Below are 17,713 nucleotides of genomic sequence, written 5' to 3' on the forward strand. Positions count from 1 at the left end.
ATGCGAAATAGACCACTTATACCCTCCGTTACATTTTGAGATCAAAAATACCCCCGTTATTATCCCTAGAGACCACAAATACCCCTCAAAAGTTAACAATCCAAATTGTTAATGACATGGCAAGCCATGTGGGACTGATCTCGCCACCTAAGCTGCCAACTAGGATTTCCAACAATTAGAAATCCTTCTAAAATTAGAAATAAATCTTTTATTTTTAATTACATAAAAAGTATTTATATTTTTAATTAAAAACCTTTTATTTTTAATTACGTAAATATTTACCACTCTTTATTAATATTTATATTTATTGCCGTTAAAAGTTATTTTTTCATCATAGTTTAACTATTAACCAAGTTTATTTCCACTTCATAAATAACTAATATATAATATATCTAACTTGATAGGATGATTTTTTGTATAACATACCTGTATCTTCTGTATGTATGAGGGAAAATTTACGGCTCGATAATATTAACTTTGTTCTTGTTTTTTTTTGTTGGATTAATACAATTTTAGGAGATTTAGATTTTTTTAAAAAGTTAGTGGTAATCCTAGTTGGCAGCTTAGGTGGAAGGATCAGTCACACATGGCTTGCCATGTCATTAAAAATTTGGGTTGTTAACTTTTGAGGGATATTTGTGGTCTCTAGAGATAAGAGTGAGGGTATTTTTGAGCTCAAAATGTAACAGAGGGTATAAGTGGTCTATTTCACATAGTTCAGGGGTAATTTTGACCCTTTTCCGTAAACTTTATATTTATCCTTACGTAACAATAATTTTAACCTTTGAAAGTCTTGTAACAATACAGACAATTTCAACAAAAATAAATTATTTCTTATATTTTGATATTGGATCAAATTATACCATGAAAATATAATACTGAGAAAGTACAATTTCATTTGTGTTATTTAGGAGCAGAACTAGCATGGTTCGATAAAAAATGAATAAAAAAATTCATGTTTTATAGCACAATTTCTCATTGATCTGTGGTGGAAAAAACCCTTTGTTTTTAATAGTGGACCAACAAAATCCTCAGCTATCATCATCAATAAGACCCTACATTCTAAGAGCAAAGATCTCAGAATCAAATAGATAGAAATCAACAAATGTGAGGTAAAAAATGCCATGTGGTTGGGACTTTTCGAAAATTATCACATCTGTGTCATAATCCTCCAAAAATGCACTACTTCTAAGGATTTGACACGCATGCATCCAATGCGACATATTTGAAGAGTCATGTTGAATTCTCTAAAAATACAGTACTTTCCGAAAATCCAACACACATCAAATGACATTTTTGAAGAGTCTGAGTAACATAGGTTAGAAACCATTTTAAGAATCACATATTCTCTTACTTCCTAACAAAACAAACTTGAGAGCATCATTGCCACACTATACCAAAACCCTTCGAGAAAAGTTGTCTTTGATGTGCCTTTTTTTGTTTTGAACATTAAATGGTCCCTAATAATTTCAAACATGAAAGTGACATTGGGTAAAGCCAGCTAGGGAGGACACATACTTGACAAAATTATGAGATATTGGGAGGTGGCAGGTATCCCATAGAATTACTCAAGGTGCGCGAAAGTTGATCTAGATACCACAGTCATAAAAAAAAATGAAAAAATAACCAAAAAATAATATATATATATATATTGGGATTGTTCGGAGGACGGAAGTCATATTTTGGTGTTTGATTATCATAACACAATTTTCATCAAAATGGGGAAAATAACTTTCCTCGCTTATATGGGCGAAAATCATTTTTTACAACAATCTTAAATTTTCACTTTGTATTACTTACTTTAACTCTTATTTTGATATGTTTTACTTGAGCTAAGGATTTATCGGAAACAACTTCTCTACCTTCACAAGGTATGAGGTAAGACTGCGTACACATCACCTTCCCCAGATCCCACTTGTGAGATTAGAAAGTGTATGTTGTTGTATTACTGTCTTCCTGAACTTTTGACTGAAGTCAACCATTCAAGTTTTAAAGGCTCCAAAACACAGAAACTTACACAAAACTCAAATGAACGACCTGACGACCGAACTGTTAGTCCCAGCAAGTCATGTTGTTGTTGTATTACTTACTTTAACTAACCCTTAGACATTACAATTAATCTTTAGTACTCAAAATTTCGTCTTAACGCTCTTCGATTGTTAATGTTGTTATTAATTTTAATACTATGTATTTTTTGAGAAAATATTTTCCAGTCACAAACAAAACACTAAAAAACATTTTTCATGGAAAATGGCTTCCTTCATACCGAAGACATACCTATTCTTGAAAAGCTTTTCCCATAGTATAATGTAGAAAAAGTTCCTAGCTTTAGGCTAAACTATCCAGAAACTAAACTTCGTATCAGCTAAACAACATCTATATCGTTCCAATTTTATCGGATGTCCTCGAAGGGATATCTAAACAACAATATGTTGCTACAATCTAAAGATATTAAACAGAAGCTCGGAACGAAAAGGACTAACCTTGAATTTTGCTGAAATTGAGTAGACACATTGAAGCTAAAACCTTATGCTCAATCAGATCACCATGTTGTAAGCATTCTATCAGCTGAGTGATAACAGCTAAAAATGCAGATAGCTCAAATTCCGAGTCGTTCAGTAAAGCAAGTGCTGAGCTCAGCCACGCGACCGTTGTTAGACAGATTCGGACCATTTCCGAGTTTCCTGAACCTAAGCACTTTGAGAGAGCCTCCACAAATGACTTCTTGCCACTGCCAATGAGTAAAGCTGATGCATCTAACAACCACTTTTCCCTGGCTTCTTGTTCTTCATCCTCCATCTGATAATTTATTGTGTTTTAGTCATGTACACTTTAGACATGGAAAAACAGTATGTAAAGTTCATAATGGTTACAGAATGAGTGAAAATGTAATGAGAATTAGAGTATTATGTGACGACTATAAGTGCAATAAAAGAAAGGTTCATATTGCAGGACATTGGCACACTTGGAAACGAACGAAAGAAAGCAGTATCGTGATGACGAGATGTTTCCTAAACTGACTGAAGCAAAGGCTCATTTTGTTCCTCACAAGATGTGGTATTGAGTATTTTGGGTGGTCCGTCAAGTTTTTGCTAATATTAGTATACACACCGGTTTGACACAGGTATGTCAAGGTAATGATGAATCTGTGTAACAGTCTTGGGTTAAGACATGACGGAAGAGCCGTGTCTTGCTAGACAGAAGCTGGGCTTTTCATTGATGAGGAAGACTGTTTGCACCATGAATGACATGCTTTACACTAGCTAGATTGCGTTCTACGCCATGATCATGCATTGCTAGTAACTATGTTTGACTTCTTGCGTCACAGCTCTAAATTTGCTTCCATTTCCAAGAAAAAAGAAAATTTATTTCCTATGTGAATCCAGGTTTGAGCTTGGTCGACTGAGTTTGGGACGGTTAATGTCATCACAGATGTTATTAGCAGTGATGGACACAGGATTTTCACCAATGGGGTTCATCTACTACGTATACATAAAAAAAATTGATATTGCTTCTCCTGGAAGGTCTGAAGGGACATTCCAAGGGGCTTTTTGATGTCAAAAGTTGCTACAGTATGGTGGAATTAAGCAAATAACAGGGAGATACTGCCTTGGGAAAAAATCTCATTCAATTTGGCACTTTTTAAGGTCTCTTGCCTCTCGTGGATTGTGGCTAGGGAGGCATGTCTCACGGTCTCACCCAAACCAACCTCCAGGAAATGAAATTCATGCAAGTTTGCAACAACAACCACACCTCAATCCCAACCGAGTTAGGGTTGCCTATATAATTTTGCATTCCAATAAAGTCACTTCTTATATGAATTCAGTCAGGACAAAAGACGAACACGTACTTTCATAACAGTTGCATCAGCAAGCACATTATTCTGCTCCTCAACGGTATATTCTACTCCAAAGCCTTCAAGAAACCCTGCTTGCTTTAGGATCCAATCCTCTGTCATAATCTTACCCGAGAACGAAAAATGCCCTCCCAGAATAAGGAGTGCTTTGCAACATATTTCTCTGCTCCTTCCATCTGATAAGCTTCTTTCCAAGGCCAAAGTCATAGCATCAACAGCATCATCTCTGTATGTGCTGGGCATATCTGTTTCGGCCTGAAAGATTCAAATCCTGTCATAAACTTGCTTGAAATAACAGTGACCTTAAATGGTATGCATGCCTCTTAAGCAAGTAACAAAAGCTACAACAACTATTCCTCGATCACGAACATAGTAATTATCGGCTATATGATATTAGGTTCAAGCTTTCCCAAGCCCCTTCTCATCAATGGACTCCTGACATATACAAAGGAGTGTGGTTCATTTGAGAAATTTCTACCTCTTCATCTATCTTTGAGATGTTTGGATTTTTCAAAACTCCATGGACGTGCAGAAGAGAAATGATATCCCCATGCGGACCATTTAATTGTTCAAATAGCAACTAAAGTGAAGCAAGGTCAGGAACGGCGCATTCTTTATGATAAACAGACCCATTTCGCAAGTTTGTTATTACGGGGATTTCCTACAAAAGGATCAGACGAATGACGTGTATAATACATCTCAATGTAGATGCTACATAGTTGGTTCTCATCCTTCAAAGACTACGAGTGTAATAAGAGTATCATCACCCTAAGAATTTCATCACGTGGCTATTGGGAACGAATTATAATCTATATCCATTGAACTTTATTCAAACAAATTTCAGTCCAGTACTGGTACATAGTTTTTTTTTTAATGATAAAATATGAGCTCTCTAAAACTAGTGATTCCCCGTATCTCATGTTTATCCCTATACGGACCTAACGTAAATTATAAGAACAACAATTAAGGCATGAGGTCAGCAATTAAAAGTAACTTCATGGGAGATAAGCAGCACTGTGGACGAACCATGAAAAAGTTCATGAACTTTCTTTAGAGAAAACTTCAAATTTGAAACCTACCAGAAGATTGAAGTGCAAGAGCAGCAGAGCAACCATGATTTTCTGTTCACATGGACAATCCTGGAGATACATCTGCAAATCATGCATCGCTTTGACTATGTTATCTTTATGAAGACTTTTAAGGAAGAACTTTGCATCTTTTCTCCTGAAATATGGGAGCACGGCTCAGAGTTAATGAAAATATCATTAACCCCTAAAACTGCATCATAATCCAGCAAATATAGAATATTTCGGCATCTTAATTGCAAAGCAAGCTTCATCTCGATATAAAAAGGGTAGTCTAGTGCACAAAGCACCCCACATTCACGCAGGGTCTACGGGAGGGCCACACCCAGAGGGAGTGTAATGTGTACAGCCTACCCTGACACAAGCATCAGTGGCTATTTCACTGCTCGGACCTGTAACTTGGATTCATTTGGATACATGAATCCAAATAAGCTAATATTCAATTTTCCGAAAAAGAAGTAACAGTTTTCTTGTGAAGTGTATATAGTGACTACATTTCCACTCATGCCATTGCAAAAAAGAAGCATCAGAATATATTCAAATGTGTTTGTTGACAAAGTAGGCAGATCGTTTCATTTTAACAAAGAATGTAAAACATATTAGTGATCATGCTCGATGTGAGGACATTAACAAGTAAAAGAATCACTTTTTCTTTAAAAGNCACCACGGTTAATTCAGGTTTTACCCAGTCCGATGGCCCTCAGAAATTGTTTGCACCTAGTGGGTTTCATCAGAATATATTCAAATGTGTTTGTTGACAAAGTAGCCAGATCATTTCATTTTAACAAAGACTGTAAAACATATTAGTGATCATGCTCGATGCGAGGACATTAACAAGTAAAAGAATCACTTTTTCTTTAAAAGTAAAATCTGCATATCACATTGTTTAGATTTTTCACTGTGCATCTGCTAAAAAGAGCTCTTGAGCTTCAACTTGATGTGCTCTAAATCTCTATTGATGGACTTCGAATTTCTCCATGCAAATTCGCCTGACCAAATATGAAAGTTCAGAACTAATTTTTTATCTTTCAGTGACGTATGACTTACTCAGCTGCTTTTCTATTTTTTGCCAAAATAGAACATACTATGCATGCCACAAGGCGAATAAATGAGAATCCAGTGTGTAATAGAGAATACATTTGAAAAAACAAGTACCTGTTAAGGCATATGAGTTCAGTCAGGAGTAAAAAGGCGTTTCTCCTTAATACCAACTCTTCTCTTTGAAGAAGACTAAGCAGCCGTATCTTATCAACATTTCTAGCAACTACATTTCTGCAATTAGTGTCAGCTTCAATGCAAGAGCAAAGTAATACAGAAACACATATCTTCTCCCTTGCGTTTCCACGATTAAATCTCTCGATGAGAAACTGTAAGCTTCCGAGGGATAGAAGCTGCACTAAAGCTGCTTTTCTTTGATCCTGATTTAAAGCATTAAGTAGTTGTTCCAACACGGAAACGGCTATTTCGTTCTTCAACCAACCGTGTCCCCCTGAATTTCCAGCTAACTTAGAGAAATAAGCCAGAAGTTGCCTCCAATGTTCTGACTTCCAATTGGTGATGACACGCTTCAAAATGAAGTTACTGCAGGGCACATTTTGACATTCTAACGATCTTCGTGTTACTGGGCATGTTTTGTTTCCTTTCGAAATCCAGCTTTTAATAGATGCTCTCTCAAAGGTTTGGCCAGTTTCAAGGGTAACTGGATCTTCAAAAATAAGTCCAGTCAAAGGGCAGATAAATTCCTGTGGAATGTTTGTGGAAGTTCTTCCCACATAATTGACTCCTACACATTTTCAAAACATCATCATAACTAATTGATTACTCAACAAAAAGGGAAGTAGGGAACACTCTCAAAGATGACTTTCACCTACCTTGAGCAGGAAGCACTACCTCCTCAGTCTCCTGCTCAAGAGCTGCTTTTGTTATCCTGATGAATATGAACTTGGTCAGATCTGCAGGTGCAAATGAATCCAGTATGTTGGTCTTTAATGGAGCTGTTTCCTTCATATCAGAGTTTCCAAATATTTCCATGAAAAATTTTTCTTCTGGAGAATCAATTCCAAATACCCCCGCCGCATCCCAAGCGGTTGATGCACCATACTACACATCAGAACGCCCCCAGGATGTAACTTGTCTTATGTAATGCAAAATCTGAAGAGGGAATAATAATGTTTGCAAGCATAGATCCTAACTCACTAGATTTAGAGCTGCATAGAGTACTAGTACAGAGATTTGACAAGTTTTATTTACTTTCTTCATCGTAAACACTATTTAAAAAGTACAATCAAGCTGCATGTCTTAATTCGGTAACTCCAACTTCAAAAGAAAAGGCACATATGTTCAACTCTGCAAGCTTCTCATCAGTGTTGTCAAAGGCAAAAAGCTTTTAGTGCTATAGGTCTATTGGGGCTTTAAGCAAAAGGTACAAAGGAAGTGTGAGCTTTTAGTGAAAAAAAGGCCTACGGAGAAAAAAAGAAGTAAAAATATATATGTAATGCAAGAAAAAAGTAACAAATTCATTCAAAATATCAACAATTAATTTATCTCTTGTTGACTATATTTATAGTTCAGGCTTGACTCAAGTAGGACTTACGGGCAATGAGGCGCACACCTTAATGCCTTGCATACCGTGAAACACAGCTTAAGCAAGGCGAGGCGCCCTCCCTGATCATTTGGGCATAAAAGCGCCTTTGACAAGACTGCTTATCATCCATTTCAAGTTAAATGACACTGTCGTAGTGACTTCATAAGAGCTTAAGTTATGAGGTACAGCCATACCTAAACGGAGCATTTAAGAAATAACATCAACAGCTGAAAGAACAATGACATGCAGGTGACTGAAATTTAAAAGTATTCACAAAAGTACAAGTTGGTTTACAAAATAGATTTTGAAGAATCCAGGGGTAAGTTGGAATACAGGAGCTAAAGTATCTAGATCCTTCAAACATCCCCTATTTATCGTCTAAAATGGACCATGTAGAATTTCATTTGCTTCAAATCTCACCAGCCAAAATGTTGCAGAAACTTAGCCAGGATTTTAACCAACAATTTACACATACTGATCCATGTTCTTTGAAGTAATGTATTCAACACTTACTGAATCAACTGTAGCACCAGGCACAGCATCTTGATCTATACACTTAATCACTTCAGCGGAGTATGTCAATGCTACCAGATTTTTAGCAGCAAACCTAGCAGGCTTCCTCACACTAATTTCATAGCTTTCTTCCTGGAGCTCTTCTGATTCAGCTCCTAGTTTATGTGAACGACGGAATACTTCATCATACAACTTTTTGCTGACAACAGGCTGAGGTGAGAAACCGCCAACACCACTACTTAAGTGGGAAGAGTTGCTAAAGGAACCTTCACGCGAAACAGATATTGGAGGAATTTGAATATAAGGAACTAAAGGAATCTCAGCCCCTTCGGTTAGCCAATCCTTGTAGTAAACTGAAAACTGATAAGTACCTTTGTCCAGATTTTCACTGTATAATTTGTCAAGCAGCTTCAGTTTCCTTGACTTATTACGTAGGTCACCAAGAAAATTAGCTTCTGAATCATGCCAGACCTTCAAATGTGAAAGCTGAGGAAGAAACATGCGATCCCACAAATCAGGCAACAAACTAGTCCTTGCTTGAAAGGGTGAATCGCAGAAAACTTGCAGGAGGTGTTTTGCAGCGATACGGTCCTTCTTCTGTATCTTATATATGACACTGAGATACAGATGTGCACAAGCTGCCAATTTAGAATTGGGAATTCCGGACGTAAATCGATCCCGTAACTCGTCTGAATTCAACCCTGTGATTACACTAAGCTGCAGTGAGGCTTTCTTAAGCTCTTTCTCATTTGCACAATCCTCTGCAGCTCTTTCTACTATTTCTATAGCTTGTTCAAGAGTGGCTATGATCTTGCTTTCAGTATTCAGACCTTCTTCAAATCCAATAAAATTTAACGAAGCGAAGCTATTGTGACGAAGTGATGTCCTAAAATCCTCATCTAGGAGAAAATGTTTTATATGCCCGCTCAAGATAGAGATTACAGCCTGAATAGCAAGTTCATCAAGAGCAGGAATAGCTGCGGTGTGCTCAATCTCAGCTTTCCTTAGGCTTGTAGTTGCATCGGAACTTTTGTTGGTTACTGAACTTCTAGTTGATCTGCTGTTTGAGGTCTCGGGTTGTTCCATATGTTTCTGATAACCATCTTTAAAGCTTGGATGTTCTAAAACCTTTTTACTAGATTTATTGAGACATTTTGCTGTAGCTTGTGTATCTTTTCCGAAGGATTGTCTCTTTGATTCTGTGTCCTCAGAACTTCTGGTACCAGACCTACCTTCACCACTCTCATTTCTGTAAGTTCGATTTGAGTATATACGGTTGTATCTTGAATCATTTCTCTCTCCGACCTCAACTATCTCATTGTTTGGAGAAGCCTCGGCAGATAAAAATTCATCAAAAGAACTAATGCTTGTTCTCTTAACATCTGATGATATATCGCAAGAACCCATTCTGTGCTTACTTTTCAAGTCATGGCATGGAATATCAGATTTTGTCCTCTCCGGCTTTTTTGTGCCAGATGAAGCAACAAACTTATGAGGATCTTGAAGTCGATAAATAGGGCCACTTCTTCCCTTTGTTCCCGATGAAGCTCTAGGCATCGTTTTTGACATCCTCTTATTGAATCCTTCCTTCGCGAGGAGGTCCTCCAGTGACATGGCCATCTTCTCTCAGATTAGAATATCAGACCACCTAAATGAAATCCAAGAAAAGAGATTGTTCAATGCCAGTTAATATCAGAAGGCTGATTCTGCCACAACCAATACTTTGCATGCTCCCGAAAAAAGAAGAAACAAACACATAACAACTATTATTATTACTACGTCTCGGATTCAATTAAGTTGGAGTCGGCTAAATGAATCCTCAATATTCATTTTTCTCCCCTAACGTACACATCCAAAACATATAGGGGAAACGGAAACTGCAAATCTTAATAAACTAGTAGCTGCCTAGGTGCTTGAGTGTACCTATGCTCTAGCTTCCGATCAAGTATTTCAACAAAAAAGGGTAACTAAAGGAGATCGGAACCTTATATGTGAATAAAAACTTAAGTTTCCCAAAACGAGCATTGACAACATAATATCTGCTCCACCAAAAGAGATCAAACACAAGGCAAAACGAAATAAAAAACCGAACCTGTTAACATTAGAACATTGAAAACATCAACTTTATCATTCTTCCAACAAAAAACCGACTTTCCAAAGTAAATACTCTAATTATGCAACCTATCAACCAAGAACAAAAACAGAAGTACTCAAGAAACATAAACATACGCAAACCATAAACAGAGGTGGATCTGCAGTATAATTTGTGGGTTCACGTGAACTCAGTAGTTTTTGCACAAACCCTGTATATGTGTAAAGAAATCCTCTAAATATCTATAAATATTTTACTGTAAATCTAGCTATATTATATATTAACTTGAGTTTGTTGTAGGAACCCATAAACTTCAAATTATGATCGGCCTCTGACCATTAACAAGAAAAATGAAAAAAGTACCTTTATTTCAGCTTGTTTTATCTTCTATCAAGAGAACCCATAAAGTCAAACCTAAAAGAAAAGTCACATAACACCTCATCAAGAACCAATTATTTTCTTTGATCTTCATAGATGACATTGGGATACGGTAAACTTTAAAAAAGTTAATTTCATCTATGTTCTAATCAAATTCCAAAATTCCGAGTTGAATATCTTCAACTACGCAACACTCTCCAAGAACAAAAAGGACATTATCAAGAAACACAATTATAAGCAAAAATTGAAGTACAACTGTGAAAAAGGTAGTACCTTTCATTTAGTTTTATGTTCCAACAAGAGAATCCATAAATCAAACAAGAAAAACACATAAAACTCACTAAGAACCAATGAATTTCTTTGATCTTCATAGATGAAATTCGGATAGAAGAAACTTTTAAAATGTAAAAGCATATCTCTTCCAACCAAAACCCAATAATCCTAAGTCAATACTCCAACTATGCAATGCACCCAAGGGTGTGGCCTAGTGGTTTAGCGGTCAATGACGTGAATTGAAAACCATGAGGTCTCACGTTCAATTCTCAAACGCTAGGTTATTTTTTCCCATCTGTCCAAGCCTTGTGTACATAGTTAATCGGCACCTATGCTAGTTAGAGATCGCAGATGCCAGTGGAAATCGCGCAAACTAGCCAGAACATCACGATTATCCAAAAAAGAAAAATGACTTCAACTACACAACATACACTCCAAGAACAAAAAGGAGATAATCAAAAAACACAACTATGATCAAACCTTATAAGTCATTTGGTACGCGAGATGAGATAAGCAAGGATATCCCACGGGATTATTTGAGTAGAAATGGTGGAATAAAATAATCCCGCGATTAGCTAATACCTCAAACCAAAAATGACATTAAGTTAATCCCAAATTTTATCCCGCGATTATCCTTATCCCACATACCAAACGACCCTTTAAAGAATAACTGTGAAAAGAAGTACATTTCAGCATTTTTTAATCTTCCACCCCATAAACCAAACAGGAAGTTACATAAAATCCACCAAGAACATCATTAGACACACAAATAAGCAAAACCTTAATAAACAACTGTAAAAGGAAGTACCTTTCAGCGTGTTTTATCTTCCATCCCATAAACCAAACAAAAAAGTTACATAAAACCCACCAAGAACATTATTAGACACACAAATATGAGCAAAACCTTAAAGAACAACTGTAAAAGGAAGTACCTTTCAGCTTGTTTTATCTTCCACCCCATAAACCAAACAAGAAAAATACATAAAACCCACCAAATACATAATCAAGAAACACAAATATGACCAAAACCTTAAAGAACAACTGAGATAAAGGAAGTACCTTTCAGCCTTTTTTATGTTCCATCAAGAGACCCCATAAACCAAACAAGAAAACACACAAAAAACCCACCAAGTACATAATCAAGAAACACAATATGAGCAAAACCTTAAAGAATAACTGAGCAAAAAGGGAGTACCTTTCAGCTTGTTTTATCTTCCACCCCATAAACCAAACAAGAAAAATACATAAAACCCACCAAATACATAATCAAGAAACACAAATATGAGCAAAACCTTAAAGCATAACTGTGAAAAAGGAAGTACCTTTCAGCCTTTTTTATGTTCCATCAAGAGACTCCATAAACCAAACAAGAAAAACACATAAAACCCACCAAGTACATAATCAAGAAACACAAATATGAGCAAAACCTTAAAGCATAACTGTGAAAAGGGAAGTACCTTTCAGCATTTTTTATGTTCCATCAAGAGACCCCATAAACCAAACAAGAAAAACACACAAAACCCACCAAGAATCTCTAATTTTCTTTGATTTTTCCTGATTAGGACTTTGGATTTAGGAATACAAACAAAGGGGAATAGAATTTTCCCACATAAAACCAAAAAAAACTCAGATGCCATGAAATTAATAAGCAGAGGAATATAAATTTGCTGAAGGTTACACTAGGCAGCAAATGGAGAGAAAGGAGTGAATGAAGAGAAGACAAATAGAAGCTGACAAATAGTCATTTTCAGTCTACAAGGTACAACAATATTAGCACTTTGTACTACACCTATGATGCAAATTGCAAATGTTTATCTGGAAATAAGGCTTTGTTTGGCTGAAGTAACATTTGTTTATTTGTTTTGGCAGGCCAAAAGCTTTTACTGTTTCAACTGCCTCTTGCCTCCATTGCTTTCAAAAAAATTCTTATAGAAAAAAATGTTCAGTGTTCAAACAAAGTCTAAAAATTTGAATATTCTTAATGGTGTGAGATTTTTAAGGAAAATTCTTTGAGCTCGACCAAAAATGGGCATTTATAACCATATGTCACACTAGCACTAGAGCACGAGTCATCCAAACATGTTAAGAAAGTGTTGAAATTCATTGCTCTTAAAAGTGACATTTAAGTTGTTTGAGAAGTATCGACACATATTCAATTCTCGTATCATTTTTTATGTGAATGTCCTCTAAACACGTGCTATAATTGGGAGCCCTTTCATCTTTCAAATTTTCAAGTTTTTGTGAAACTTCTCTAAATACATTAGTATTTAAATCATGAGTTTATATATGTTAATCGAGAAAAAAAAGGTTCATTGACCATTAATATGAACATGTACAAATGTATGAATCGTGAATTTTCGATTTAGCTATGTATAAAAATGTGCAAACTCCAAACTACTTAAGCGTCATGTATGACTCTGAGTCAATGACATTAGAGCACAAGTCATCCAAACATGTGGAAAAATTGTTGTTCATTTTATTATTTGTGTGTGCTTATGAAATTCATCATTTTTTAAAGGTGATTTTTGAGTTGTTTGAGAAGTAATGACACCTCTCAATTCACTTGTTCTGTTCAATTGTTATGTAAGTGTCCTCTTACCATACTTAGCATGTTAGGATCGAGGAATCTATTCATTCTTTAGCTTCTTAAAACCTTGTAAAACTCATCAAAGACGACATGTTAGTATTTATTACAATTCACCAAAGCAAATGGCAATTCACTCCAACATCCAAATAAGTAATAATTTTTTAAAATAAACAATTCTAACACGAAAAAAATAAGATATCAAATTAGACAATATATACTATGACGATATTTATCCATCTTTAATTACATATTTCTTATTCGATTCCTCGTACTTCTTGGTTCGAAGCGACTTACCTCTCTTAATGAATCTATCCAACACGAATTTGGTAATATGTTGTTACATTCAATTTTGTATATAGAATGCCTATTGAGAGGAAATACTAGTTGTATATCTATTTCTTTGGGCCTTTGTTCAAATTCTTGTAATGGGCCAGACTAATATTTAAAGGACCAAGTCCACAAAATAGCCATTCTTACTCGAGAAATTACACCAAATGATTTCGAAAAAATGGGCGGTCTTGAATTTTTTATCTCCACTTGCTTTGTAAAGAAATTATTTTGAAAGTCAAAAACTTGTTATACCAAAAATTTTGTCCATAAAGCAAACGAGGTCAAAAGTTTGAAATTATCCACCTTTAAGGTTATTCTTGTAAATAACCCATTTTTAGGACATATATTTAAAAAACAGCCAAAATTTACAAAGTCTTTAAAGTTTAGCCGCGTCATAATTAACTTTAGATATATAGGTTTTATCAGTACTTTGTGAAAATAGAGAAGTCGTTTTTCATAGATTATCGACTTAAGTAAAACCATATAAAAATCAAATATGTAAAGCCAATACAATAGCAAACAACAAATAATACTAAATTGAAAAAGCAATAGAGTAGTGAAGTAATAATAGCAGTACTTTGTTAAGGAAACTAAACAACGTTCGACTACTTACTAACAACACTCTACCATAATCCTCGAACTTTTTATTTTTTTATCCATAATTATATCCTCGAGATGTGTCATATCTTATCTAATCATCTTTCTTCAAAACTACTTTGATCTATCTCTACCTCTCCTTGTTCTCACAGCTCCTCACTGATATATTTGTGCATCTTCTTCGCATATCTGAAGTATCTCAATCATCATTTTTCTCATCTTATCCATCACAAAAGTTATTTTCATCTTATTTTGAATAGCTTCGTTTATAATCCTATTTCTCCTTAACATACTATATATTCATCTTAACATACTTATTTTCGCTACTCGTGTCTTTCGAACATATAATTTTTTGATTAACCAACACTTCACTTTGTGACGGGATTTATAATTTTGAATTGGTACCTTATGAGAGTAAGAGCCTGTTTGGATGGGCTTTTAAGCTGGTCAAACTGGCTTAAAAGCCAGTTTTTGACTTATTAGACTGTTTGGCAATTATCAAAATGACTTATTTTAAGTAAAAAATGACTTATTTTAAGCCAAAAGCTAAAAGCTAGGGGGGGGAGCTTTTCTTTTTTTAACTTAAAAGCACTTTTATGTTGACCAAGTATATTACCTTTTTGCCCTNCAACTTCAAACTCTGAGCTACTGATCGAAAACATATTTAAGTCTATTTTTCATTTTTTCGCTAGTAAAATCTTAACTTTGTTTTTTGGGAAAAATGACAAACATACTCCAAACTTATCATAAATGGTATGCACTATACCCTCCGTCATACTTTAGGGACATTGATTCCCCTGCCGTCCAAAAACTAGAGCATATATGTCATTCACTCTAACGGAACACTAATAGGGACATGTGGTGCAATCTTATCCGTCAATTCGATATTTAATAAATGTCGGGTCGGTGAATAAGATTATGACACGTGTATGTCCGTTAGTATAAAGGGTATATATGCTCTAGTTTTTTGACGACATGGGCACTAATGTCCTAAAAGTATAACGAATGGTATCTGCATATTATTTATGATAGTTCCAGGGTATATTTGACATTTTTCCTTTGTTTTTTTCCATATCTATCTAAATATGACTTCAACTAATTTCAAATACTTTTTTAACGACTTGATTTCAATTTTTTTTTCTTTCAAATCTCAATCATTTAATTTTTTTTAAAAAATATTTGATGTCTGATTTTTAATTCGTACTCGTAAAATCTTAACGTTAATTTTTTCATATTTAAACATGACTTTAACTTTTATATACTCTTTTATCAACTTAATGTCAAACACTTTTTTATTTCAAATCTATTGGATTTCTTTTTTATTTACTTGGAAAAAAGGTGGGTGAAATTATGTGGATCAAGTGAGGCGCATAATGGTCCAAGGATTTTATTTAGAAAAGGTTTAGAAAATGACTTGGATATTTTGCTAATCTACCTATTTGTTAGGTAAAAGATAATTCACCTTTTTTGAATTTTTGAAGAGAAGAGTTTGATTGAAATGGCCCATGTTTTTTTACTTTATTACATAAATAGCCTCAATAATTAGTTTCTTCTTTTTCTATTTATCTCCTTGTTGGGCTGTTTAATTTTTTTTCACTTATCTTTTATTGTTTGAATAATAAAAAAATTAGATAAATATAAATAGTGAAATGAATATATCGTTTGAAGATAAATATAAATGGTTGAATCACCTTTGATAAGAAACATTTAATATTCAAAATAAGACTTCTCAATATGAAACCAAACAAATCAAGATCTGAACGAACACCATATATCGAATAAAAAAGAAATCATATTTTTACTTGCCATTTAAATTATCCTATTAACCACGTGATTAAAGTTTCTAATGTTGATTAAGACAACTCAACCAATACTATTTGTAGTCAACAAATATTTCATGAAAAATATAGTAATAATTTGTAACACTTTAATTTCTAAATTGAAGATATATACAATGACTTGGCATAGATTCAATCTACAACTTACATTCATCATCATCTAATCAATATATTATTATTTTAGTATATATATAAGCAAAAGATATAGCAACTTTTGACTTTAAAAAAGAGTATACAACAAAGATTTTTTTTTTCTTTTTCCTTTTTGCACCAAGATTCTAATAAAGTGATTTAAAGAAGAAAAAAAAAAATAATAGAGTGATTTAAAAATAAATTAAGTTGTTCATATTATGTTTATTCTTAAAAAAAAAAAGTTTGTTTCACGTCTAATTCTTTGTCATTTTGTTTTCTACCAAACTCCTCTTTTATAACAAGTGTTTCCTTAAGCTTATTGCCTTAAAATTGTGTATGTGATTATTCTATATGATAAAGAAATTTAAATAGTAATAATTTTAATTTGAAATTGAAAGCTTTTGTTAAATTTACAAAGTAGACCTAGAAACATGATAAGAGTGACAAAAAATATTTTAGATTTATGTCTAATGAAGATATAATGATATTTATATTTTCACTAAGAAAAATGATGAAAATTTAATGAGTAAGAATATGAGTACCTTTACTCACTTTTAAGAGTCAATAATTATTTATATAAGACAAAATCTACATGATCATGTAGATAAAAAGAACGATAAATTTGAATAAATATATAAAATTATGATTACAATACTTAGAACAATGAAAAATAAACCATCTCATAATTCACTTTATTTTATAACACATACTCTAAAAAGAGAGTTTCTCACCTAATAGTCTACAAGAGTGGGTAACCATATTGAAATAAACTTTACCTTTATAAGAAGACAATATAATAATAATTAGTTAGTAAATCTTAGATGTAAAAATACACATAACCATGAATTACATATTACCTCAAAGGGCGATAATCAATTAAGATATTTTTTTAATTTTAACTTTCATATTTCAAATATTATTTCAAGAGTTACTGGTTAAAAACATATATAAACTATCATTTTTTTCTCGAATTTTATACATTAGCTATTCATTGTTCTCTGTACCAATCTAAACTATCACTCTCGTTGTATTAAAATACACCTCGATCCCTTTATTGGCCAATTTTTTTTCTCAATCAACAACAAATTTATGTAGACCAACTCAACATTGAAATATATTTTAATATAAAATAGTGATATTTGAGATATGAAGTCACAAAAATACGATATTTTAAATAGGTAAATTGAACCATGAATAATTGACACGAAACTCACAAAATATATAATTTGTCTTTTTTATTTTTTATCCCGTTAACTCATATTTTGAATCTTATTCATTAAAGAAAAATAAATCCTTATTTCACCCTTTTTCACCTTGGGCAAATAATTCCAAGATAATGGCATATTAGTAAATACAACCAAAAAAATGGGCTTTTCCATAAACATACCTCGATATTTGAAAGAGGGCCCCACACTAAACCTCATGTCCCCTCTTTTTCATAGTTAAAT

The 17,713-nt window shown here is 33.8% G+C and overlaps 1 protein-coding gene across 1 annotated transcript; it reads right to left on the bottom strand.

Moving 5' to 3' along the window:
- Window positions 1-1,012: 1,012 nt before the first annotated feature.
- LOC125853415 (uncharacterized) lies at window positions 1,013-12,554 on the bottom strand. The gene is made up of 9 exons (XM_049533097.1): window positions 12,239-12,554; window positions 10,494-10,544; window positions 8,039-9,686; window positions 6,813-7,041; window positions 6,097-6,724; window positions 4,936-5,080; window positions 3,851-4,111; window positions 2,484-2,799; window positions 1,013-1,055 (listed from the first exon to the last, which is right to left on the bottom strand). Exons 3-9 carry the CDS (start codon window positions 9,656-9,658, stop codon window positions 1,045-1,047), a joined length of 3,210 nt encoding a protein of 1,069 aa, XP_049389054.1. The 5' UTR covers window positions 9,659-9,686; window positions 10,494-10,544; window positions 12,239-12,554; the 3' UTR covers window positions 1,013-1,044.
- Between the last annotated feature and the right edge of the window lie 5,159 nt (window positions 12,555-17,713).

The sequence above is a fragment of the Solanum stenotomum genome, chromosome 1, assembly GCF_019186545.1.
Source record: "Solanum stenotomum isolate F172 chromosome 1, ASM1918654v1, whole genome shotgun sequence".
Lineage (NCBI taxonomy): Eukaryota > Viridiplantae > Streptophyta > Magnoliopsida > Solanales > Solanaceae > Solanum > Solanum stenotomum.

Bases quoted from the DNA above. Each gene is read 5' to 3' on its own strand.
- LOC125853415 (XM_049533097.1), bottom strand. From the start codon at position 9,658: ATGGCCATGTCACTGGAGGACCTCCTCGCGAAGGAAGGATTCAATAAG. The intron at 7,042-8,038 runs GTAAGTGTTGAA...TCTGATGTGTAG, and splicing joins CTGGTGCTACAGTTGATTCA to TATGGTGCATCAACCGCTTG. The intron at 4,112-4,935 runs GTAGGTTTCAAA...TGAATCTTTCAG, and splicing joins TCTTGCACTTCAATCTTCTG to GCCGAAACAGATATGCCCAG.